This window comes from Eptesicus fuscus, chromosome 10, assembly GCF_027574615.1.
Source record: "Eptesicus fuscus isolate TK198812 chromosome 10, DD_ASM_mEF_20220401, whole genome shotgun sequence".
Classification (NCBI taxonomy): domain Eukaryota; kingdom Metazoa; phylum Chordata; class Mammalia; order Chiroptera; family Vespertilionidae; genus Eptesicus; species Eptesicus fuscus.
Window position 1 is genome coordinate 80,559,264 of NC_072482.1, and position 26,360 is coordinate 80,585,623.

At 36.3% G+C, this 26,360-nt stretch overlaps 1 protein-coding gene and 1 pseudogene across 1 annotated transcript in view; both read right to left on the reverse strand.

The window, feature by feature from the left end:
* Positions 1–6,928: 6,928 nt before the first annotated feature.
* Positions 6,929–7,081, reverse strand: LOC129150661 (U2 spliceosomal RNA; annotated as a pseudogene).
* Positions 7,082–7,292: 211 nt separating this feature from the next.
* RSPO3 (R-spondin 3) overlaps positions 7,293–26,360 on the reverse strand; it is an 83,382-nt gene continuing 64,314 nt past the window's right edge. The window contains exon 5 of the mRNA XM_008138563.3: positions 7,293–8,472. Within this exon, the coding sequence (XP_008136785.2) occupies positions 8,285–8,472 (188 nt within the window). The 3' untranslated portion in view covers positions 7,293–8,284. The remainder of the gene's footprint in view (positions 8,473–26,360) is intronic.

Below are 26,360 nucleotides of genomic sequence, written 5' to 3' on the forward strand. Positions count from 1 at the left end.
GGTGCTTTGTCTTTCTAGGGGGACACCCAGCACTGAGTTTGGGGGAGCGCAGGCAGTGGAGGGAGCATTGCACAACAGAAGCAGGGAGTGCGAGAGCAGGGAAGGCTGAGGAAGCCCCTAGGACAGCTTTGCACTAGGCGGTGGGGCCTCCTTAGAAACGGTGGGGCCTCCTTAGAAACGTCCTTAGAAATGCACTGCCTTCCTTTGAAGCCTCTTTTTGCAATTTAGAATATCTGAGGGATTCCACTTCTAATTATCTTCTCCTACTTTAGTGTTATTTTCCCCTCCACACTTAAAGAAGCAACCTGGGACTCAATTTGCTTTCTTAAGTATTCTTCTCTCTCTCTCTCTCTCTCTCTCTCTCTCTCTCTTTTAAAAGTATTCTTCTCAATTCACTTTACTAGTAATGATTGAGTGTTGCACAGTGTTTCAAGTAACTAACACAAGAGCAAACAGGACAAAGTGTTCCTTTTCTTTGAGGAGCTGAAATCATCTTAGACCTGGCTACATCTCCAACTGAAATGCTACTCAAAGGTATATATATTTTTTCGGTCCTTCGAAGCACTGCTTGGGTAGTAGGTCAAAACCTTAGTTTTCCTACCTAGTTCAGTAGTCCAGTGATGATTGTTTTTAGAAGTACAGACTTTTTTTTTTTTCTTCAAACTGATAATCAAATCACTGTATGTCTTTACAAAATTAGACTTCTGTATTTTCTCATTTTCGGTTACTTTTGGTATCAAAACATAAAATTATATAACTACAAAAGCAATAAGTGTTCTTGTCATTTTTACAGAGTAGAAAACCTACCATTTTCTATGGGTGCCACAGTTGGCTCAGCAACCATTATAACGAACGCAAAGCCTTTAACCTCTACCTAGAGACGTTATAGACAATTTTAGGGAAAACATTCACATAGCCTATACATACGAAAATACTAAGTCTAATTGGGTAGGTTACTGACACACGGTTGCTAATCAGCGATACAATAAGAATGGCAGAATCTTTGGTTTGATTATTTGTTTACTTAAATGATAGCTCATTAATGGATGATGCTATTGTCTCAATGTGTCCACTCACCTCCAAGTCATATGTTGAAAACCTAATGTCCAATCTGATGGTGGAAGAGGATGGACCTTTGGGAGGTACTTAGGCCGTGAAGATGGAGTCCTCAGAGTTGGGAGTAGCGCACGCACAAAAGGGGCTCCAGAGAGCTTCCTAGCCCCTTCCACCCGTGAGGACCCAGTGAGCAGGTGCCATCAGTGAAGTAGAAAGTGAGCCCTCACTAGACACCAAATGTACCAGCACCTTGATCTTAATCTTCCAACTTCCAGCGTGCCACCTATGAGCTACCCAGTCTCTGGTATTTTATTCTCACAGCCCCAAATGGACTCAAATAGATAGGAAGTTCTTCTACTGATTGGTTTCATAGTCATTTCCCAAAGGGACTACATCAAACCTGAAACAAGTGATGATTTTTTATAGTAATTTACCTTCAAGTTTATTGATTTTTAATTATTCTTTGCTTGTCAATTTAGTCTGTATTCACTTACTATGTAATTGACTACTTGTTGTTCAGGGATGGAAGGGTGGAGGCAAGGAAACTGATTTTGGTCCTGAATTTCAAATTGCTTAGGCATGTAGGAATGTCTATGCCCAAACAATCTATTTTGATGATTATGGAAAGGATAATTTTCATAATAAATCTGGAAAATCTGGAGACCCAGAACAGCATATTCAAATGATCTCTTCTTTTCTATAAATAAATAACATTTTGAATTTGATTGGATCATATGGAAATACACATTAAGCTGTATTCTCTTGACCCTTTCACATGTTGCATATTAAGCCCTGCTTAAAGTACTCTACAGTCAACAAGCAGAAATATTGGTTTACCACAATAATTCATACTTTCCCTCCTCTCCCCCTAAAAACTCCCAACGTTTAAAAGGAGACTAGAATGGCAATCAAGAAAGCTAGAATTCATTTGCATGAAAATGACTCACTTTCCTAAACTGCCTCTGCTTGTCTATGTCTTTTTGGAATCATAAATTATTCTCACTGCTGGTTTGGATAAACGAAAATCAACTTTCCTGTAGTATTTAATGTGAGTTCCTAAAGTGAGTCATAACCATTTTTTACTATGGGGAAAAAATCAGTAAGGGCAAACTTAGTGATAAATGGGACCTGCTTCTAAATAATTACCACATGAGGAAAATCCCTTTGATGTTAAATTCCAAGTGTTTTTCTTTTTCTAGTTTCCTTTTGTTTTATTACCCTACAACTTTAAGTGTAAATAGCATTTTCCTTTGTTTTACATTAAAAGTAGAGGCACTTACTAAATTATTATTATTATTATTATTATTATTATTATTATTATTGTATAGCATTGTAGAGGAGAGGCAGTACATGGACATGGTTGTCACTGACTAGCTGTAAAGATGAAAGTAAGACATCACAATTTTTTTAGGGATCATACATTTTTTCTTCCTTTGTTTTGCAAACTTGGACTTGGCTGAGCTATTGCAGAACTACCTCTCGGGAAGTTGGGACCCACCAGGAGTGTGCACGATCTGGGGAGAGAGAGCATGTTTGTCAGCATCCACTGACTCAAAAATGTGTGTGGAACAGTATCCATATTTAGAGGTAGCTTATGTCACTGTCTTTGGGCACCACACAATTTATCAAGTGAAGGGGTGCTTCCTGCTCCACCATTGACTTAGTTCCAATGGTGGCAGCTACAGAAGAACACGCCGGTGGGAACGGCTGCATGCTGCATTCTCTGATTTGTGCACGCAGGAATAAGGGCCTCTATTTAAACTCCTTCCAGGGAAGGACATGGAGAATTTCCTCTGAGAATAAAGTCTCCAGTGAGTCAACGTGTGAGCAATGGCAAAAGGAAAGGAAATCTGTTGCTGTAGTTAGTAAATGGCTAGCAATAATAGTAGCTTATGTTTAGGGTGCTTACAATTTCAAAGCACCTATGAATGTATTATATCATTTCAGATTTTATTATAAACATAGATGACGCTGTAAAATTTTAATTAATCATTAAATTGGTTGAAAAGCTATGACTCTTGCTTAAAATCTATTTGTGATGAAAATTCTATAGGGATAATTCAATAATACATCAGTTAAAACTTAATTAGCCAGAAAACATTGGTAATTAAAATGATTACTCAGCTTTGTTTAAAAATATTTCTAATATGCATTTTCTAATTCTCTGTTTTTAAAAGTAATACGTAATCTTTGGTAGATGATTCAGTATCTTGGACTATCTAAACATAATTTTGAACAATATTTTCCATTTCACACACCTATAGATATGGAAGTGTAAGATATTTTTCCAACATTTTTTTATCAGATTGTTTTATGGTCATGTAATTCTGTATTTTTAAATTACAGTATTGCCAATTTTCCGGCTAATGGAATATTCCTACTAGTAGAGATTCTCTTTACAACTGTATTTTTATGAATAGAATAAAAGTGGTTATTTTCTTTTTGCATGTCTTTTTTTTTAAAAAAAAAATATATTTTATTGATTTTTTACAGAGAGGAAGAGAGAGGGATAGAGAGTTAGAAACATCGATGAGAGAGAAACATCGATCAGCTGCCTTCTGCACACCCCCCACTGGGGATGTGCCCGCAACCAAGGTACATGCCCCTGACCGGAATCGAACCTGGGACCCTTCAGTCCGCGGGCCGACGCTCTATCCACTGAGCCAAACCGGTTTTGGCTTGCATGTCTTCTTTTCCTTTCTTTCATTTTTTTCTTTGCCTGTTTTAGATGATGGTTATGTTACTCCTTGAATTACCTGAGAAGCAGAATGGGCAAGAAAAGGTATGTGATGATTAAAATACTGATGTAGAATATCTGAAGTAACTGGGAGAAAGTGAGGCACGTTTGAACGAAGTTGTTTTGGCAGTTCTGATAGAAAAGACTTGTTGATGTTTCTTCCTGCAGCAATACAATTCTGAACAGAGACTCAGGGAAAAGATGATAGTGCTGGAAAATATCCTGCTCACACTGGAAGAGAACTGAATTGAGAGCCAGTCCACAGTTATAAAGGGTAAGAGTAATACAGAACTCTTCCCAGGAGCCATACCTGTTGTCCCTTTCTGTCTGATTTTGGTCTTTTTCTGATGGCACATAATTCTCATTTCTCCTTTTCCCTCCAAGCACACTTGCCTTCTCCCATCCCATTCACTGGCCCACTAGCCAGCCCACAGGCCCTCTGGAGCACGAACACGCACACACACACACACACACACACACACACACACACACACAGTCACCCATGGGTTCAGATTCAGAGGTGAGTATTATCCTGGGTTGAGAGCTCTTCTCAGTCTTCTCCTTCATGAAGTCTGGTTCAGATCATGGGAAAATACTTCCATAATGTGTGTCATGGACATCCTTGGAACTAATCATAAATACAGTTCTAAAGAATATGATATAGGGAAGGAGTGTGGGCTTTGGAGTCATGAAGAGCTGGGAGTGACTTCCAGGCTCACTGAATGCTGGCTGTGTGACTTTGGATATTTTTATGTGCCTCATTTTCCTCATTTTTAAAACAAGAATGTCAATAGCTCTCTCAGTGGACCTTTGTGATAATTACATAATATAACTTAGTCAATGGTAAGTGGCTAGCAGAAAAGAGATATAGACAGTTTTTTGTTACTTTTTCTAATAAATCTAGAAATATAATAAAAACAGTAATACATACTAAGTTAGTGAGATAAAGTATCATTGCTTGGAATGGGACAAATATAATTTGATTTAACCAACAGCTTTATTTAATCTTATTATTTCAGAGGAAGATGGATTTATATTGGCTTCCAGATTACTCTATTTGTATTATAATTGAGAAAGAGTCTACTGGGTTCCTGTGCTATTAAAGTATAGCCATGGGATCCTTGAAATTATTATAAGTGTACACTTACATGGATATTAAAACATATTACTAATCAAGAAATAAAATTAATTTCTATGTGTTACTTGTGGAAATAGTTATTACTTTCCATTGATATTTATATATTGAATAGTTATTATTATAATGAGTGATTAACCTTTTAGTTCTCATAATAACCTTGCAAGATTGGTATTTTCATTTCTTTTTTGCAATGGGGAATAGAAGAGACCATACAACTGAGAGACCATACAACTCTCCCAAAGTCACACAAGATATAACCAGTCAAATAACAGAAGCGGTATGTTAACACGGGCTGTCTAATTTTAGCTACGGTGACTTTCCTACCTTCTTTTATATCTCCCTTTGTAGGAATCCTTCTCCATTCCTGGCATGAGCCATATTTATGTATTTCTTCTTTCCTTCTCAATGTTATTCATGGCAATATTTGAAAACCATTAGTGTAGGTAACGTTTAATTTAATAACATCAGAGTAGTGGAGTTTAATCTGTATACTTTGAGAGCCTACACATTTCTACCTTTGGGAAGAGCAAGTTGGGAAACCCAAAGGACCCTGCTGTTAATAAGGGCTAGTTAGGGATATCACCTTGAACTAACAGAAGTGTCACATCCTCCCCTAACTGGGACTTTAGAGATCATCTCCAGCCCATCACTTTTATGTTGTGCTTAAGAAATGGGGACCAAGAGCAGTGAAGTGATTTGCCAGTGGTAAGCACCTGGGACTGGAATCTAAATCTGCTGATAGAACAGAGAGACCTTCCCTTAGTTATAAAGCAGAGTTTGGAGACCAGAGCAAGAGTGTGGATCAGACATAGACAGATTTAGGTTGCTTTACTCTCTCAGTTCTCTTTGTGCCAAGAATTTACCAGCCATCTGTTACCATTAACAGCTTACCGGATCTTAGAGACAGAATCCGAGCAGAAAGTTAATGCCTTCTGTGACCAGAAGTTGATCACAAGTTTTTGCTCAGAGTTGAGTAGGCTGCTAGTATAAAGGTCATAACGATTCCATGTGCCTAAAGATCTATTAAAGATGGAACTGAGAATTGTAGTTAAAATTGATGCTACTTTTGTCTGCAGTTATATTTCACCCAATGTATAAATATTAATGTTAGTTTCATTTCACTTTCCTTTGTAATACTTGTGCTTTTAAGTACTGCATCAAGGATTTAGATGGTGTGCCATTGTCTGGAGGACCACAGGGTAAAAGTCTTGTCATAACACACGAGAAGACATGATAGTCATGTGCCACATTTTGGGGTCCTGGCTTATTTAACCCCTTTCTAGCACTGCAAATGCAGGCATGGACTTTCCCAGTAATTGCTTATTGAAATAATGAAGACAAGGACAAACATAAAAAGATACACAAAAATAATTTGCTCACTTATGCTTGACTAGATAAGATTGAGAACAAAGATGGTGTTTGAGACCAAACAAAAATTCTAGAACATGGGAATATACTTTGGTTATCCTTGGAAGCATAAGTTGTATTTGAAGATAGAATTATATTTATACATTGGGACTAGATCTACTTAGTTGAAACACTTTTCTCCCGGGGACAAAAACAATCACCAGAGTAAGAAACAGGAATACATCATTCAAATTGTTTGTATTTTGGAAGAGCAAAAGAGAAGTGGAAATGAAAGTAAGCCAATCAGTCCACATGACAGTGCAGTTGGTGGGGAAAGAGTGACCAGTGATAGGCAGCCAGAAGCCCGATTCATTGCAAATTCTTCAGAAAGCAGTGATCTCTGGGGGGCTAGGAAGCATGGTGGACAGAGCAGCTGTGCCTCCTTCCATTACAACAGGAAGGGTAAGGCGGGTCATGAGATTCTGTGCTGCACACTGAGGTGCCTCTTCCGGCCCTAGGCTGGCTGTATCCCCTGTGAGGCCTTCAGCTAAGGTGACTTCAATCCCCAAAAGAGGTCCACAGACTGAGAAAATATGGAGAAGTAAAAGTCAGATGTTCACGATGTAGGAAAAACCAACATACAAGAAAAGATGCTAATTTCTAAGCAATAAAGTAGTGCGATAATTTAGGAAGGCCTTTACATCTATAACCAGAATTTTGTTGATTAAAATAAGAAAATAAATTGAATAAGTATCTCCTAATACCCTCTACACTTGATCTTAGCCAAAAGGCCGAGAAGCGATCTCCTAATACCCTCTAAATAAATCTCCATTGGCTCATGTCCAAAGATGGATTAAAAAAAAAAAAAGCAATAGAAATGTAGTACGTTCTGACTTACATAGGATGTAGAATTATCTTTTCTAATCCATGAGACTGTGAGAGAAACAAGTTTCCAATAAAACAAAATGAACCAAACTTTAAAAACTATCAACAAATATATTTATTGTGGTGGCTTTCCCCCCTACTAGATACACCTTGTTAGAAAGTAGTATCCTTTTTAGTTCAGGTGGACCATTAAGCAGGTAATAAACGTGCTTCTCCCTCATTGAGAAAGAAAACACATAACTTTGCAAACATGTTATATTCTCCTTGCTCTAGTTTTTGTGTTCTATGAATCAGAATCTTCTAATAAGTATGACTTTGCTTTTGGAAGTAAGTTACAGGTACATGTTTACAGACTTATATAACCCAAGGGGTAGCAGAGGCTGAACCACACAGTGCTGACATAGACTGGAGGCCTGTTTCGGGGAATCACAACCCTTCACAGTTTTGGAAAGCACGAAAGTCATCTCCAACTCGATGGTTTCTTCCACAGTTTGCTTTTCTCCAGTCCCAGGCAGTATATTTAACTCTAGGTGCACTCTCATGCTTCTTGCAGGACAGGACGCGGGGAATAGAACTGATCTTAAAACAGTTGTTTCCGTGGTGATAGTTCTTAGGAGTCCAAATGCCAGGCCCTAGCATTGGAGCACTCTCTAGATCTCCTGGACAAACAATACTGTCCTTTGAAAGGTGTGTCTCTCTCCTGATCTCTTATTTATTTTGAAGGGATACTGTATCTTTGAATTTGTAGAACTATCTTTTGCTTCTTAAAATAAAACATTGAAAAAATATTTTTTAATAGGGAAAAGATGTTGCTTCTCCAGATGTCTTCGTTAGGTTGTTAGAACTTATAGCCTATTGATAATTATGTACAAACGTTCTTGTCTCTTAAAAATGCACAGAAGCACGTAAGATAACCATTCAAAAGCATCCCTTCTTTGAACTTTGGGCTCTGTTGTTGTTAATTATGCTTGTATGAAGATAAAACAACTATTTGGAATGTTGTTTGGACCGAGCAGTAACTGACACATTGTCCGTTTGTGATCCTAATGGCTAGAGCACCTGTCCTGGGCATCTGGTTGAGATAGCAGCATCACGAGTCTACAACAATCTCATGGGACCCTCTAATGCACAGTGCTGACAGATACCGATTTCTGTTGTTTATCTTGGACCTTTCGCTTCTTCTGCTGCTGTTTACTTTCTCGTTGTTCTGGGGTTTCTCTGCTGGGTTCCAGACCTTTGTTATCAGGCACTGCATCCTTATTTTCTTCTTTATTAAGTTTTTTTCTTTTCCTCTCCCTTCCTTTTTTTCCTGAAATGAAAGGATACGCCTTTAAAAAATACATTCAATCATGTTCTATTTGGTTATCCTAAGTTTTTTAAAATGAGTTAATTTTCTCTTGGGTTGCATACTATACTCATAGATACCAAATATCTACTATTTAAGTCATTCACTCAACTACTCTTTCTTAAGTCCATATTATATTTCAAGCAATATAAACATGAAACACATACAAAATATAATGAAGCAATTAGTAGATAACAGTTCTGAACACTAGAGGGTCTTATTGTTATAAGTTTGGTAATATTTTACTTGATAGTTATTTACGGATATTTAATAGAAAGTTTTGAAGATTTCTTGCCACATAAGAAATTTATCAGTGAGTATATATTATCTGGCTCTTATTAAGGCACTATTTTATATTCAAATTTTTTCAAGTAGCATTTACATATTTGCAATGTGTCAATATATCTGCATGCCATCTACTAGAACTAATTTATATATAAAAATATGCAAAAAATAGTTCATGAAGAATATCAAGATAACTTTACATACTTTAATATGAATATTTGTATGTTGATCTTAATTTCCAGGGGCAGTGGTGACTATAACACCAATAACCCTATAGTATAAACTGCAAGGGCAGGGACATTGTGTATCATTCAATCAAATGAGCCGATAATTATTGTATATATATTGGCTTCCAAGGAGGTCTCTGACATTAAGCTGGGTTTGAGGCAAAGATTTAAGTCAGGTTCACACTATGAGGCATTTCACAAAGTGGAATCAACATGACTTTAAAGGTTTTTATGTGGAAAGGCATATAGTGAGGTAGACTGGAGCCTGGGTAAAGAACTGAATTTCTTTCTGTTGGCATTGGAGAATGGCTGGAGATTTTAGAAGAGAATAATATAATTAAAGTGCATGAGCCTGGCATCAAATAGGGTAGATTGTCTTTATTTATTTCCAAATAGTGAATTAACGCGATGTTTTACTACTATGTAGACATTTTACATATTCAATCAACAATGTAAAATAATTTCTGAGAGCATGATTTTAGGAGCATCCATTAATACATAAATCCCAATGAGAAATTACTAATTCAATATCATCATAAATGAAAATTAGGAACCAACTATTCCTTGATGTAGAACAAATTCTGATAACTCATGTTCCCATCTACTAAGCCATGTAAAATTTGATATTAGTCTCTGTCTACAAAAAGCTGCTTTGGACAAAGGTATTTTGGGGAAATTATTTGCATGAGAGAACCAAAATATTTTCATGTCCTGAAATAGGCTGCAAATATTGAATTCAGTGGTTTGGCTTTCCTTTCCTTGAGCTCTGGTTTCAGAATCCCAGGGAGCAATATTATTAATAGTGCATATGTGTACTTGGCCAATACAGTCTCCTTGGATTAATGATTTTATGCCACAACTAGCTTTGTCTGAGACTATATTTACAAAAGCTTCCAGTTACTTTATGAAAACCTGCCTTGTTAGGCTCAACATAACACACCTCCAAATTCTGGACTGTAAAAGGACAGTTAACGAAAATGGGAATTCAGACCACTGTAAAGCAAATATCAAATTGTTTTGGATATGTAAAGATGAACAAAAATTATTGGAGTTGACTATGAGGCCTGATGTACCAATTCCATTCTTCTTTGCGCTTAAAAGAATACGTCTGGATTGATAAGATTCTGTGGAAGAAATCCATGTTTTGTTTTGTCTTGTTTTTTTTTTTTTTTTTTTTCCCCCCATACTGGCTTTAGATACTACACATTGGAAGTGTTGACTTGCACTTGGTATTAAACAGAGAAAACTGAAGAGTAAATTTACCTTACTGAATATGTAGCATATTTTAATTTTCATAAAGCCTCACCAATTGAAAGAATGAAATGCTTGTTTTCATGGTATGTGCTTGGTTTTCAGAAGGACATGGCCACAGAGGTTAAATTACATAATATTTCCATTTTGAGGAGCATTTTGGAGGTGTTCAAGTTAAACTCTAAAAAAATTGTCAGTGAAAATCATTCCAAAGTTTCATGAAAACTACTGACCCCAAACAAAATGTTACTTTTTATGGAAATCATCCAAAAGTTCAGTGTTTGACATTGTTCTCTTGATGATGATCCAACATCTTACAGCTGTGACCCCAACCATAATGTTTTGAACACATAAGTAATATGTTGTTTTTTTCCTGGTCACAGATTGATTTATATGTTTTTTAGCCATTTGTGACAACGTACTCAACTTACAGTGCATTTCTGCTTATTAGCAAACTGATAGGATTATTTCTTAAGACAGGCAGAAACATTTTTGGAAGTAGCTTGTATTATAGTTTTATAATCCAAGGAATAGCTATTTAGTCTGGGCGGTGAGTGAAAGGGGAGGCTCTAGTAAAGCAACAGGAAACTAGCACATTGTACATTGTTGTTGCCCAACAGAGAGCTATTGCACAATAGAAAATGGGATTATTATTTTTTACAGGCCATGTGTTCGTGGTTGGAAACGCTAACTACCCTTTTGCATAAATAGTATATTTTCCTCTTGTCCAAGAAATAAAATAGAAATGCAGAAGAGTGGCTGTAGTCCATTAAAAATCATGTGCAATTTGGGAAATTTTGCACGGTTTTCATTAGAGAGGCCTCCTTTTTCTCTTCTGGTGACTTTTCATTGATGTGGTCAATAGTTATTTATATATATGTATATTTTTGGTAATTTTGCAAACTAAGCATTCCAGTTATTACAATCTTACATGTATGTTTTTGTATTTTCATTCATTGATTATGTGTGTGTGTGTGTGTGTGTGTGTGTGTGTGTGTGTGTGTACATGCACACGTGACCCAGAATTGGGCTGTAGATCGTTCTTATGATTCAAAGAATGTTCATTTTCCCTTAATGTTCCAGCTAAAAGAGTGGTGTTTGGGTAGAAACCATCAAAAGGGAAACTTCCATTAGTAATCAAGTACAAGTTGAGCTCCAACAGGGAAGCACTGTGGGGTCATGTTGTAGACCACTGTCTTTAGAGTCAGAACAACATGGTGTTCAAATTCTAGGTCTGCCACTACCTGTTGTGTGGCTTTTGGCACTCACATTGTTGATACCTCTCAGAATTAATTGCCTGATATTTAAAATGTAGATAATCATTAATATTTGTTAAACTTTGTAAGGATTACACAAGATGCCCGGCACACATTAATCACAGGAGAAGTGAAAGCTAATGTCATTAACTCATTCCACAAACATGAATTACACCTCGACTCCATGCTAAAAATTGTGCTAAAACCTGGAGATACGAGAGAGATATGGAGACAGACACAATAATGAGAAGTCACAAGCTAATACTGAAATAGAGGTATGCACAAGATCCTTTTGGGAGCACAGAAAGGAGAGCATTGAACTCTGCCAATGGAGATGGAGAAAGACTCCCCAGATGGGGTGATGTTTGAGCAGAGCCTTAAAGAATGAGTGAGAGTTTCCCAGGATGATGAGGGAAGAAGGTATGTGGGGCAGTGTCAACGGCATGAAGGCATGCAAGGACATGGTGAATCTGGAAAACTGGAAGTAGTCTTCCTTGGTTTGATCATGGTTTATATATAGGATATTACCCAGGAAACTGGAACGATATACAGGACTTGATTGCCATATTGGGTGTTTGTCCTGAGGACCAGTGGTACTGAAAACTGGAGAAGGGTAAGTATCAGAATTTGAGAGCAGGGCAGAGTTCCAGTGTTTCTGTGACTAGTTTAGAAAGGCCAACCAGTTGTTTCCAGATAAACTTGATTTCCTATTTCATAAACACTTCTGTAAGTAGTAAGAATCCATACAGGAGTATAGGCAGTGACTGGTATTCAGACCATATAGCCACATATTATTTAAGATTTTGTTGCAAATCAGTACCACATCATTGAGTAGGTGATTGTGATTTTGGGGATTCCGAAATTAATGTTTCATTAATACAAAAATAGAGTCATTATGTAAGCACTTCCTCGGGCCTTTTGCAGACCAGGTTTCCAAGTATAGATGACTTTTAAAAACACAGAGTTTTAGGCCTCACCCTTGAAGATTATGATTCAGTAGTTCTAATGATGGGCCCAGGAACCTGTAGTTAATGACAAGTTCACCCCCATTCTATTCTGATGTGCAGCACATTTAAGAACCATAGCTGGAGATCAACAGAAGATCCAATTTCCTTAAACATATACTCTCAAAATTTATTTCACATCATATAATTTCTCATTTAAGTTCTTATATATTTTCCCAGTGGATAGCAAATATGTTTGGCTTACTGTTGCTAGTAATATTTTAAAATATATTTTTATTGATTTCAGAGAGGAAAGGAGAGGGAGATAGAAACTTCAATGATGAGAGAGAATCATTGATTGGCTGCCTCCTGCATGCCCTACCCTGGGAATTGAACCGGGGCCTCCTGGTTCATAGGTCAACACTCAACCATTCAGCCACGCCAGCCAGACATGTTGCTACTAATTTATAAGTCAGGTTTTCTGATTAGGTACATTTGATATAGATACCTAGGTACAAAATAAAAATTAGTTGCTAATTGTTTTTTAAAAAAAACTGTTCAAATAGAAATATGAACTAGAAAGCATAAAGATGTAAAGGGAACAAAGAGAGAAGAAAATGATGAGTTATTTTTCCTAAGTTTTATGTTACGCTACATATTTAAGTTCCAAATGAAAATGGAAACCATAGAAAATGCTCAACTACAATTTTAAATGTAACAAGGTTATGAATAAAAAGGTTACTTACATATAATCACAAATAGAGTTGATTTATTGAAAATTACTTAAAATGTAAATATCAGCGCATGATTTTCTGGATATTTAGAAACATCTGTGTTGTGCGTAGGTCTTTAGAAAAGCTACCGCTTAGTGAAATTCTTAAAAGACACCACTAAGGGGAGCCATTGAGCTTTAAGTAGCTCCAGTTCCAAGACAAACCTATTTTTTCTCAAGAAGCTAAAAATGTATCCCACACTCTATTCTGAGAACTAAATATCACTGAACTTACCACTCAACCCAATTAAATAATTATCACATTCAAATTTAAAATTTCTGCTAGGTCTTTTCTCTTTATTGGGTATGGAATAAAATTGTTGAACACCCATGGCTTTATACACTTCAAAAAGGCACACATGGTGTGAAAATGCAGTTAATGTGATGGTTTTTTAATGTAGAGTTGCACTGGATTTTTATGTATAGAGAATGGAAAGTCCAACTTTTGTTCTTTTTAGTTAATTTGCAAAGGCAGGGGAATTGTTACATTATAAGTACTGCAGCAAATACGACCTATTGTGTAGATCGATATATACTTAAAGGCATTTGAACGGTGGTTTATATATAAACAGAAGAGCTTGACAATGGTGAAGAAGATAACTGAAAGCCAGCAAGGCTAATTCCTTCTCAGCTACATTATTACCACATGGAATTGATTTGAGAAAGGCATTCAAATCTTTTGTCTTTCGTTTGCGTGTTTCTTTTAATAAAATAGAAATACTTATTTCCTGGCTACTATTTTAACCTAGAAATTTATAACAGTGTGGTAGAAAATTAAGTAATAGATAACTTTAAAATGGGCACTTAATTTCTCTAAATTGAAATGTAAAGCTACCTGAATTATCTACTCCATAATTTTAATACATGAATTAACTCAATGGCATTTGTATTTAACTTCCAAGATGTTTCTGATTAGTTATTCACAGAGAAATAATTTGACACATCATTACACACTCCACTAGATGGTCTTCATTTGGGAAAATTCCCTTCACCCCATTTTTGCAAAGTTAGTTCTGATCATTGAAACATATTAAGATGGAAATAGTATTCTGCCACCAATCGAAAAGAGCCAGTTTAAGAGCTGCGTTCTATTTGTGTCACATCCTTTTGGGAATCCTGAAATAAGACTGTCCTGATGTAAGACAATGAGAGTAAACTTTACGAAGTGAAAGGATAAAGCCAAGCTTCTTAACGTGCACGGTGACATCCACTTCCGCAGCCTCACACTTCTCTTCCCAGTGCCCCTGCACTCCACTCACCACGGCCCACACTATTTATTGGCCCCCGATATTTGACACATGAACCTAAAATGCCTTCTTTATTGCTTGCTCTCACCCTAACCTTTTCCTACACAAGGTTATATATGATTCTATTTTCTTTGCTCCAAAAACTTCCAGTTACTAACCTGCTGCAATTTAATCAAGCTTCGGTGACTTGGAGATCTGCTTTTAAAAATAGGAGGAGTAATGATAACAAAAATTTAATGAATACTTATGTGTATCAGGCATATTTCTAAGCAAGAGCACTGTGTCTACAATCTCTATTATAAACCCCTTTAACAGATGAGGAAAATGAGGGCTCTGAACCCCCGTACTCCTTTGCTTCCACATTATGTCTCCGTAGAGCACAGTGTGACATGGCATCCTTGTTTTATTTCACACTTAAGCCACTGGGGAAAAAAGTGTCCAGGTGTGAACCTATTAAATAGATGCGTTTTATAAAAATTAAGGTTAAGAACATATTGACCCTCTTGAAATTTGAATTTTCTGAGCAGCAGGTCACTCATCAGAGTCTAATGGTGTTTTGTGTCAACACCATTCAGTTACCTCATTCTCTACTCTCTTTTTTTTTTTTGCCACAAGTATATTTATTTTTCTGTATTTTTCACCCTCCCCCAAGCATGTAGAGATAAGATACAATATACATGTAATTTGAAATTATTTATTTGGTATAATCTCATTTAGAAACTTTATTTTATATTTAAACTAGCACCATTACACTTTGAAATCCTAATAAAATTATCAGAGATTTTTATATTTTGTTACACTTAAGACAAAAAAGGAGAAAGAAAAACTGTACGAATTTAAAATGTAAGATTCCTCTGAGGTTTGAGTGCAGTCCTATCGATTCATTTTATAGTAAACATCCGAAATATCAATAATCACATTAAAAAAATCTATATTTCCATAATCTGGATTAGCATAATGAACTGTTTTTGCCCAATAGAATATTTCCCTTATAAATCGATTATGTCAATAGGCCTTTATAGATTTTTTTTCCTTCGGTTGTTTCAATAATATCACTCCACACTAAAGACTCAAGTCAGATGTCTTAATAGAAGTTTCCACACACAGCCTTATCATCCCAGGGAACTCAATTGCACCTCATTGCTCCTGTTGCCCAGAAAGCTAGCCTGGACTCCTTGCGTTCAAAATGACTTTAGAGTTTGAAAGAAACTGTTAAAGATATTGAATATTGCATACTAGAATGCCTTCCTTTTGGAAATTCGTAATAAAATGATACTTAAAAGTGCAAAGAGGAAAAGAACCCAGAAATTTTTTACTATTTGCAATATTTACAATGTACTCATTATAAAAGCAAAGGTTATTCTGTATTTCATTTTATAATATTTTAAAATACTTACATTACAATTTGTATTACATAACTATTTTAAGTTCAGTATTCTTAGTTACTGCTGTTTAAAAAAAGTAGCTGTCAACTCTGCTACAATGTGCTATGAAAAAAAAGTTTAGCCTGGCCGGCATGGCTCAGTAGTTGAATGTCAACCTATGAATCAGGAGGTCACAGTTCAATTCCTGGTCAGGGCACATGCCCGGGTTGCAAGCTTGATCCCCAGTGTGGGGTGGGCAGGAGGCAGCCGATCAATGATTCTCTCTCATCATGGATGTTTCTATCTCCCTCTTCCTCTCCCTTCCTCTCTGAAATCAATAAAAAATATTTTTAAAAAAGCTTAGTATTCCTTTATGTAGACTTATTGTACTTCTCTTGAATCAACCACCTTTTGATGAAAAGTCCATTTGCAATTAGCCATTTCAGTGTTTCAGATTTCAGTGCAAAATCTCTTAACTTGACTATGAAATTCCATCCACCACACTAGGCTAGATTACAAAACTCTCAGAAACCAAATCACACACATGTTGAAAATTTCTGGATCTAAGCATGTTCGTATAATATGTTTTGAACTAGATCTTTGGTCTTAGGCAATTGTATCTATTGGATAAGCATGTAAATATTCTGATTTTTAATTGCTGTCAAAGGGTGTGCTGATGAATTTCATCTCTTGAATTCAATCAAATTTTGTTCATTACTCTTGCCATAATATTCATGACTAGTTTGTAAAATGATTATTATTGAAATATTAATTATAATGAAATATAATAATGAAATATAATTATAACATTATAACAGCGGTATAAGAAATAACTGTATTTATAATTAATCCTTAAGAAGACATGACTGTATTTTGATTGTGTCATATACAGTTTATGAACTTCTAATAAGGAAACTTATGCGATACTGCTTATCTTCATTTTGGACGGTTGTGTGGCTGGCTCATCTGTTTGAAAAACCACTGGAGCCTGCCTGTCAAGTGTTCTCCCTGAAATTTTGCGTTTAGCCCAGTCTTCTCAAAGCATTAATGACGATATCAAAACTGAAATGATGTGTTTATCTGTTTTGGAACTTGCACTCTACCTTGTCCCTTCCTCACTGCCTACCCCTGATTCATGCTGGCTGCTACCTTATATCTCAAGGTGGAGATATATGTGTGAATAGATGAAGTGTTTATGTCAAATATTTCTTTTATACCATCCTTTAAAAATCTATTTCAGTAATATAAATATTTAAAAACAAAACAGTGAAATAACATCTTTGAAAAATCCTATCATACATATATTGGCAAACTTAAAGTATGTAAGTAGCATCACGGATAGGTTTTTCTATGTAATTATTTTAAAGCAGAATACACAATTGTCAGTGATTTCTTTAAGAAGTCTGAAAAAACTATGTTTAATATTTCATTATAATTATTTAAAAAACTTTTTACATTCTTTGTGATTAATTAGTTTGCCTAATTTTGTGTCAATTTAAAATTAAATGTAACAACTTTATTTACTCTATCACTAATCATCAAATAAATTGAAAGTATTGCCTAAAGTATAGATTGCTTTGAAAATCTGAGTCTTAAAAAATATTTGTTTCCAGGTGAATTTTTACTTTCTGACTCTAAACCTGAGTTGACAATCATCACCTCAGCCCCAATAGCACATGTTAAAGTAACACAATAAAGAATGCTTAAATTTGTTAACTTACCAAATTCATTTACCTTAGAAAACCCCAAAACCTCACTTGTATCAATATTTGATTCTGAAAGTTAATAATATTGTTTTTTTTCCTTCCTTACATTTTCCTTTCAGTAGAGAGCACAGTGGTAGTTTTTTTTTTTTTTTTTTTAATGCAGAGCTTAGAATAACACCAGTATTTACATTTCCCCCTTTTTTTTCTTTAGTTAGATATGTAGGCTCACAGTCAGTCTCTCATATTTGAAATGCATGTTCTGGAATCTGTTTATGGTACACATCCACCAAATGACTCCCCATTCCCCTCCCCCTTTTTTTTTCCAAGAGAAAGAGACTCACTAAGCCAAAAGCACTGTCTTCATCTTTGATGAAATATAGCTTTCCAATTAACAGGAAAGTCCTTCATTTCAAAAGGCTGAACAGAATGCTACTTGAAAATTCATTCCAGCTGGTTAACTTGAAGAACTGAAAGAATTCCAAAGAAAGAATATTCTCTTGGCATTTATCATTTGATTTTCATTTGGATAAATTTCCGTTTGCTCCCAGCACTTGTCTCAGAATTTTGTTCTTCTGAGACAGAAAAAGAAGTGTTGATAGCCATGTTTGACGGCGCTATACTTCCTTCCTTACCCAAATTGTCTACTTGGTTATATTGACAAGGGAGGGGTGGCCTCATACTTGCTGACACATGTGCAGTGATTGATTATACAAGAAATGTTGATATTATTCTGATCTCTTTCATCATTTTATACACTAGTTGCCTCTGCTGTCTAATTCTTATTCTACCATAGCCCACTCTTCTTTGAAGTTTTTTTACTATTCTGTGGAGGGGGGTGGGGAAGGAATGTAACTCTAATCAGGAATTACATCACAGGGAAAAAAACAAATTCTAAGTCTCTTACTTAGTGTGCACGACACCATGATATTTTTAGTAAAGATGCCACACACTTTTTTATAGCTATAATTTAATATTTTCAGCTATTTATTGGTTGCCTATGTGAAGCTAATATTTTTTATGCACCTTTATTACATTCTCAATTGTTTTCAATTTGTTTCAGTGTTATCTTTTGTTTTTGTTACAAACTCTATCTCAAACTATTGATTTTTTAACTAGTTTGGAAAAAATAGGAAAAACCTCACTTAACCTCTACTATATTATAATTTGTAAAAAATAAGTTTCATTCATAATATAAATAAGGCCATATGGAAGTTAATGCAAACTTTAAAATACTTTTTCTCCCTATTTGTTGCTGTAAATATCTGTTCTTAGTTAGAAATACTTTCCACATGCATTTTCATAACCAGCAAGATAGCTCCTTGTAATTATAGTGCTTCATCAATAGTGGTTACAAATACTTGAATGGAACACAACTAATTACTTAAAAAAATTTTTAAATAGTATTTTCTCTTTCTTTAATATATTTTATTGATTTTTACAGAGAGGAAGGGAGAGGGATAGAGAGTTAGAAACACTGATGAGAGAGAAACATCAATCAGCGGCCTCCTGCACACCCCTTACTGGGGATGTGCCTTCAACCAAGGCATATGCCCTTGACTGGAATCGAACCTGGGACCCTTCAGTCCGCAGGCCAATGCTCTATCCACTGAGCCAAACCAGTCAGGGCTAATTACTTTAAATTTTTTTGGCAGTTGAAAGTTTAATAATCTAGAAATATCAACCCTATAATTAAGCAAGATTAGTAATATTTCAGTTTCTCATTTTATAGTTTTTTACTGTGCTTCCTTTATTATTGTATTGGTGTGGGTTATTGTGGAGGAGAGTTGGGAGAATAGACACATGTGCAACAAATGTGTATGTATGTTTGTGTATGTCTATATAAATATTTATGAACATATTTATTTATAGGTCCCTTCCCACCACAGATGGAAATGTTCTATTTTCCTGATGGATTGAAAAACGTCAATTCAAAGACCAAAAGCCTGTTTTCCAATTGAATTTTCAATATGTATGAAAGGATATTCAATGTATTTACTAGTCCTTCAGAAATTTGATCCCTTAAAGAGATTTTGCTAGATTATATGATGTTTAACTTTTTCTTATCAAACATTTTTTTCCATATGTTAAGACATGCAGCTTCTCTATTTTTGTTCCTTGAAAACTTTCAAAATGTTGTGGGGTAAATAGAACATGATCCTCTAATAAGCATCTGATTAATGGAGAAGAAATCAAAGAATTACTTTTATTTTTTGGTCACTCAACCAACCTTTTATAGGTGGATTTTCCCAACTGACATTCTCATTAGAACCTCAATTTGCCTCCTCTTTCTTTGCTAACTAGTTAATTTCCTTCCATAGTTTTGATCGGGTCCTTAAGTATATCGTAATATATTATCTACTGAATTTTCATTTATATCCAGGCCCTTTTGCAAATTGTCAGGCGATATTAAACTATGTTCTTATTTTTTATAATATTAGGAAGAGCAATGTAGTAATAACTTCATATATGATAAACTTGTCTTTATAGAATCTCAAAATTAATTTTCATTTCCTTTAAAAATATTAAAAGAGAAAATACAATTCATAGGACAGGTTATTTTTGGGTGGAGTGGGTAGATAAGATTGGGGCTTCTAATAGTAGGTTACTGATTCATTTTGTGCACAGAGAACCTCAGAATCTTATGAAATCCACATACCTGATCAGCACTGATATCATTGCTATGGCTCGGCCCATGTGACTCAGTGGTTGAGCATCGACCTATGAACCAGGAGGTCATGATTTGATTTCTGGTCAGGGCATATGCCCAGGTTTCGGGTTCAATCCCCAGTGTGGGGCGTGTAGAAGGCAGCCGATCAATGATTCTCTCTCATTATCAATGTTTCTCTCTCTCTTTCTCTCTCTCCCTTCCTCTCTGAAGTAAATAAACTCAATAAAAATATATCTTAAAAAAAGAAAGAAAAACACCCACAAAGAATGTGGTAGTTTTGCCTTTCTCTTTGGCAAGACCCTGTATATACTAGCTACCCAATAAATATTTGTTGAAGAAATTAAATGAAACAATAAATAATGCTCTCTTTTTGTTATTTCATACCTGTCATTCTATTTGAGGAAGAGTTGGGGAAGGTCAGGCATAGAGAGAGATGCTTTGGTTGTTATTCTCACATATGTAAGCATGCTGTGATTATACAGTATTTCAAACAACTTGTCTTAATGACTCCCATTATTATTATGGAGTCCTCAGCCAAATAGCCACTTCTGTTCCAATATCAGCTTCACGTGGCTACAGCCCACTCCACATGACTTCATCATGGTCTCAGGGAAATAATTTTGACCTGTCATGTTGTAGAAGGTCATCTTTGGGACCAAATCAAAGATGAATGAATAGATTGTTCTAAGATTGCTTCAAGAAGAGAGCTTAGAAAGTCCAGGTTGCAAGAGAGAGGTAATTCTGCTCTTTTCTCTTATTTTTAGAAGAAATTGTAATTCTAGAGCAGTTTGGGGGATTTGAAGGCTCTACAAGTTTCACTGAGGTGAAAACAGTGGCCTAATAAAATGTTCCTGAGACTGGAAAATAAGAGGTGGTCAGGGAAAGGGACAGAAAGCAGGAATGGAAGAGGAGATGAGGGGATTTTTGGATGACTGTAAAAAGTTTAATGATGTCAAATAACCTTTTCTTCCTTAAACTCCCTTTTATAGCAGGAGTAAATGATGCTTTACCTGGTGGAGCTCTTTTAAAATGATGAAATATGACCCTGGCTTCCCTTGGCCCAACTGGGGGCTTTTGAAGTGGCACTATAGTCTCAGAAGCCCGATTTCCCAGTTCTGAATGGCTGTAGCTTTTGTTGTAATCTGTTGAATTCTACTTTCAGTGGAATTCCAGCAAAATGAAGGGCCATTGGTTACTATGATGAAACTTCTAATTTAAGAGGGTGTGGCAAGGGCAGAGATGGCATGTGTAATATAATTAATGGGGAGAGAAAGTCCTAGAAAAGACTGAAGCAAAGGAGCTGAAGTTGAAAGAAATTGTGATAATTCCTAAAGGAATGAACCCTGGCTTGATCAATCTCCATGGAAATGAATAATTATTGCTCAATTGAGTATTTAAGAATCAAATAAGATGATCTTGAAAATTAAAAAACTAAATACATTTTTTTTAAAAAGTTTTAAAGGGGTCGTTTTTGATAACCCATGTTTTTGGATTTTATTTTCTGGGCAAAGTGGATAATCTTCCCGTGTGCCTGAAGACCACACATTAAAGTAGAAGGAGGAATATGCGTGATCCCTGATTTTACATAAGCTCTTCCCTTATCTCTAGGGAATTTTTAGGAAAGGGGGAAGTGGTCAGGAGGTGATTAAAAATACTAGGAATTAAAAATATTTTGGGAAATCACGAGAATTTTTACACTGGCAGATCTGTCTCTGCTGTGCTGGGGGTTGGGGCGAACAGGAAGGAGAATCCTTTGGTCTCCATTACTCCTTGGCCATTTTTAATCAAGCACATTTTTGGGCCCTGCAAACTGATGGTACCTTTTAGCTGCAGAGGCCTTGAGGACTTAAGCACAAATGTCCCCTGGGCAGACTTCCCTGGGTATGAACAGGTCTGGGTGTGGGTGTATTCATCTGCCCCAACAGAAAATAATACCAGTGATTTCTAAAAAACAATGAGTATTTCAGAAATCACTGAATGATCTAATAGATGATTTTCACTGCCACTTACCACACATGGTAAACAGTTGTATTCTTTACGTGCGCTAATATATTTAACAATTTTATGTGTCTATGAACGCTTAACATATTTTACTGTACTAGTTAAGTCTTTTGAAAAGTACTCTTTGCTTATATAGACGTTCTTTAAGCTCCCTTTCGAAGGTGGTATCTCCATGAAGGCTTCCCCTGCCATTCTCTAACAGATTCTGGAGTTAGAAAGATCTGAGTCTTGGCTAAACCACTGGTTATTGTCTCTCCTTGGGGGTGGTTACATAAACTCCTAAGAACTCATGAAAAAAAAAATGTGTGCTTAAAAAATATGTGTGACATTAAATTAAATGTCAACAGTCTGAAATGGGTAACAGAAAATGTGCGTTTTAGACGTGGTTGTATTACTTAACAGCAACGTGACCTTAAGCGGAGCCCTTTGCGTGCTTTATTAACTGGAATGGGCGATTCCTGTTATTCCCACCATGTGGGGTAGGGTTAGGAACAGATGATATATAAGTACTTAGAAAATGCAAAGAATTGGTGATGACGATGGTCCCAATGAAAATATAAAATAGTTGAGTGAAAAATGTCACTTTTGAAAATAGAACAGCGTTCATCTGACTGGGGTAAAACCTCAGGGGTACTTGCTTCCTTTAAGACTTTTGGTGAAAGAACTTAACGCACTCAAATCCATCTACTTTAGTAAAATTTTGAAAATTCCACCTCTTACATATCTCCCAAATGTATTATTCCCTCCTCTACCTTACTTAATCCAAATGCCAATCATCTCTAGAACATATTTTTGCAAAAAACCAGATCACGTTTGTTGTTTGCTTCCTGTTGTTTTTCACCTTCCTGGTGGGTTACCTTCGAATAGTGCAGAGGGCTGGTCTATTGTTCCTTTTGGTCTCTCTCTCTCTTTTTAAAAATATGTTTTTATTGCCGAAACCGGTTTGGCTCAGTGGATAGAGCATCGGTCTGCGGACTGAAAGGTCCCAGGTTTGATTCCGGTCAAGGGCATGTACATTGGTTGCGGGCACATCCCCGGTGGGGGTGTGCAGGAGGCAGCTGGTCAATGTATCTCTCTCATTGATGTTTCTAGCTCTCTATCCCTCTACCTTTTTCTCTGTGAAAAATCAATAAAATATATTTTAAAAAATATGTTTTTATTGATTTTTAGAGAGAAAAGAAGAGGGATAGAGAGACAGAAACATCAATGAGAAAGAAACGTCATTGATCAGCAGCTTCCTGCACGCCCCCTAGCAGAGATGGAGTTCACAACCCCAGCACATGCCCTGACTGGGAATAGGACCAAGACTCTCTTGGTTCCTGGGTCGACGCTCAACCACTGAACCACACCAGCCGGGCTGGTGTCTTCTTTTTAAATCTCTCCAGTGCCATTTCTCCCACAATTTGGATAACATAGTTTAGAAGACCCCTCGGAATCTGACGCCAGCCTATTTTATAAAGCATTATCTCTCCCTAATTTGCCTTGTTTCTGCACATGACATGTCTCTCTATTATTTGATCACATCATGCTCTTCTTTTGTGCCTTAGATGCTGCTGCTCAATGGAAAAATTCAATGTGGACTACAACAGGCAATAACAATTCACCGCCCCTGTGTCAGAACACCTTACATGCCCATTATTTGTTTCCCGCCATACGTATTTGTGTATCTTCCTTGTCATTTTCACTTCTAGCATTTAGCACGGTTCGGTTCCTGATATATAGTTGTTATTCAATACACAAAATTGAATGAGAGGATGAACAGGCAGGATGTTGAACACCAGAATCATGCAAAGCACCATGAGTGGTGATACCACAAGGCTTAAACAACAAAACAGTTCAATGACAATAAAAACAATTACACATAAAAACACATCTCCTCCTCCTCCTCCTCCACCTCTTCCTCCTTCTCCTTCTTTTTTTTTTTTAAGTCCTCACCTGAGGATATTCTTCCATTGATTTTTAGACAGAGTGGAAGAGAGAGGGAAAGACAGAGAGAAATATTGATGTGAGGGAAACACATCGATTGGTTGCCTCCTCCATGCACCCCAACCAGGGCCAGGGTGGGGATGAGCCTGCCACTGAGGTACATGCCCTTGACCAGAATCAAAGTCGGGGCCCTTGGGTCTGCAGGCCGATGCTCTATCAAATCGGCCAGGGCTAAAAACTCATTTTTTAGTTGGACATCAATTTATTCTCTGAGATTACTTTTACTTTGTCACGATTATAGTGCTTTCTTTCTTTATGCTGTTCTCAGTAAAGGAATCTCTGCTTTTGGTGGTGATGTGATCCATTAAATAAACTGCTCTATATGAGGCATGGTGTCATTACATCACCCCAGCTGGGAGCAGTGAGGATACAAGACTTACTCACAGTATCATCGCATCCAACTTCCAATTTCTAGGCCTCAGTTTGTCCTCTGATTAATATACACAACACACGCATTAGGAATGATAAATTTATTCATATTTTTCTACAGTTTGTTTATAAGAAAAATTAACTTTCCTTTTTAAATCTGTAAATGATAGGGGGAAACAGAAAGAGTAATGAAAGAACTGGGCAGACTTAGCTGAATCTGTCAACAATTTCTCATAGAGGAGATCATCAGCGTGAGCATCCAGTTCATAAAAATGAGCAATGCCAGTGAATGTTTGTCCTTGGCTTGGTGATCATTCGCCTAGGGTCCATTAAGAGAATAATATTATGTAAATTGGGGACTCTTCAAATTTCTAAGAAGCATGAGCCATTTTTTTTGGAAGAGTTCCATGGTAGGCAAACTAATAGCTTCTCAAAAATGACAATGTCCTAATCCTGTGATTATGTTACTTTACATGACAAAGAGAATTAAGATTGCAGATGAAATTAAAGTTGCTCATCAGCTGACTCTGAGATAGATTACCTGCGATTATCCAGGCAGGCTCAGTCTCCTATGAATCCGTAAAAGTGGAAGGCGAGGCAGAAGGGTCAGAGAAATGTTATGTGAAAGGATTCCACCTGCCATTTGTGGCTTTGAAGACAGAGGAAGGGACCATGAGCCAAGGAATGTTGGCAGACTCTACAAGCTGGAAAAGGCAAGGAACTGGATTCTCCCCTAGAGCCTCGGAAAGCAACGGCCCTGTGAACACCTTGATTTTAGCTTGATTAGGCCTGTATTGGACTTCTGAACTATGGAACTATAAGATGAAAATTTTGTTTTAAGGCACTAAATTTTTTTTATAATTTATAACAGCAATAGAGCACTAATACAAGCTCAAACCTTGTAATGGTTTTCTTATATTTCAGTTCATAAACATATGACAAAAACAGTTTTGAAGACCAGTGTGTCAATGTTTAAATGCTCTATATAACCTGAAGAGGTCATCCTGGTTATGAAAAACACCTCACTTGTCTACACAGAGTTTTGGAATAGAAACACCTTAATTTCCTTTCTAGAAACTTTACTCCAGGAAATTTGGAGAAATTAAATTTATTGGTGAAAAATAATAGATCAAAAGCAGCCAAAGTGTCATAAAGAACCACATCTTAATTTTTTTAAAGTTCATACCTCTACTATTTATTCAGTTCCTATGAGACCCAAAATTTTGCTTTGTTTTTTAAAAAAGATCTGATTATTAGCCAAATTTTAAAATAAGGTGAATGCACCCCCTCTTACTTTTAGATAATATGGTGGAGACACACTCAGTGTCAATTTGTGGACAAGAATTCCTATTAAGCAGATATTCATCTGGACTATATCATCTGCAAGATCAGCTTTGAGAGAAAGGAGAGAATGTGAAAACAGGGAGATTCTTTGAGAATGAACTTATGCCTTTCTCCATGCGCCCACATCAGTGTGGTTACAGAACTTTGGGGAATTTATTCCAATGTTTTCTCTACTCTTGGTGTTCATTGCTTCAGTTCTTCCTATCAGAACCTCCCGAGGTCAGAAAGTTTTGCCCTTTTCAGAGACTTTTTTTCAGCTGGTGAAGGCTTCTGGGCTAACCAGAAATCAAAATGGGATGCTGCATTATGTCAGAACTGCATGTTTAGTCTGCCTTCTTAGAAATAATCAAGAAAAGTTATATGTGAAAAGACACAGATGCTCCTTTCTCAGAAATAGTTTCATTCTTTTGAAGTATGAAATGAAAAAGTCGA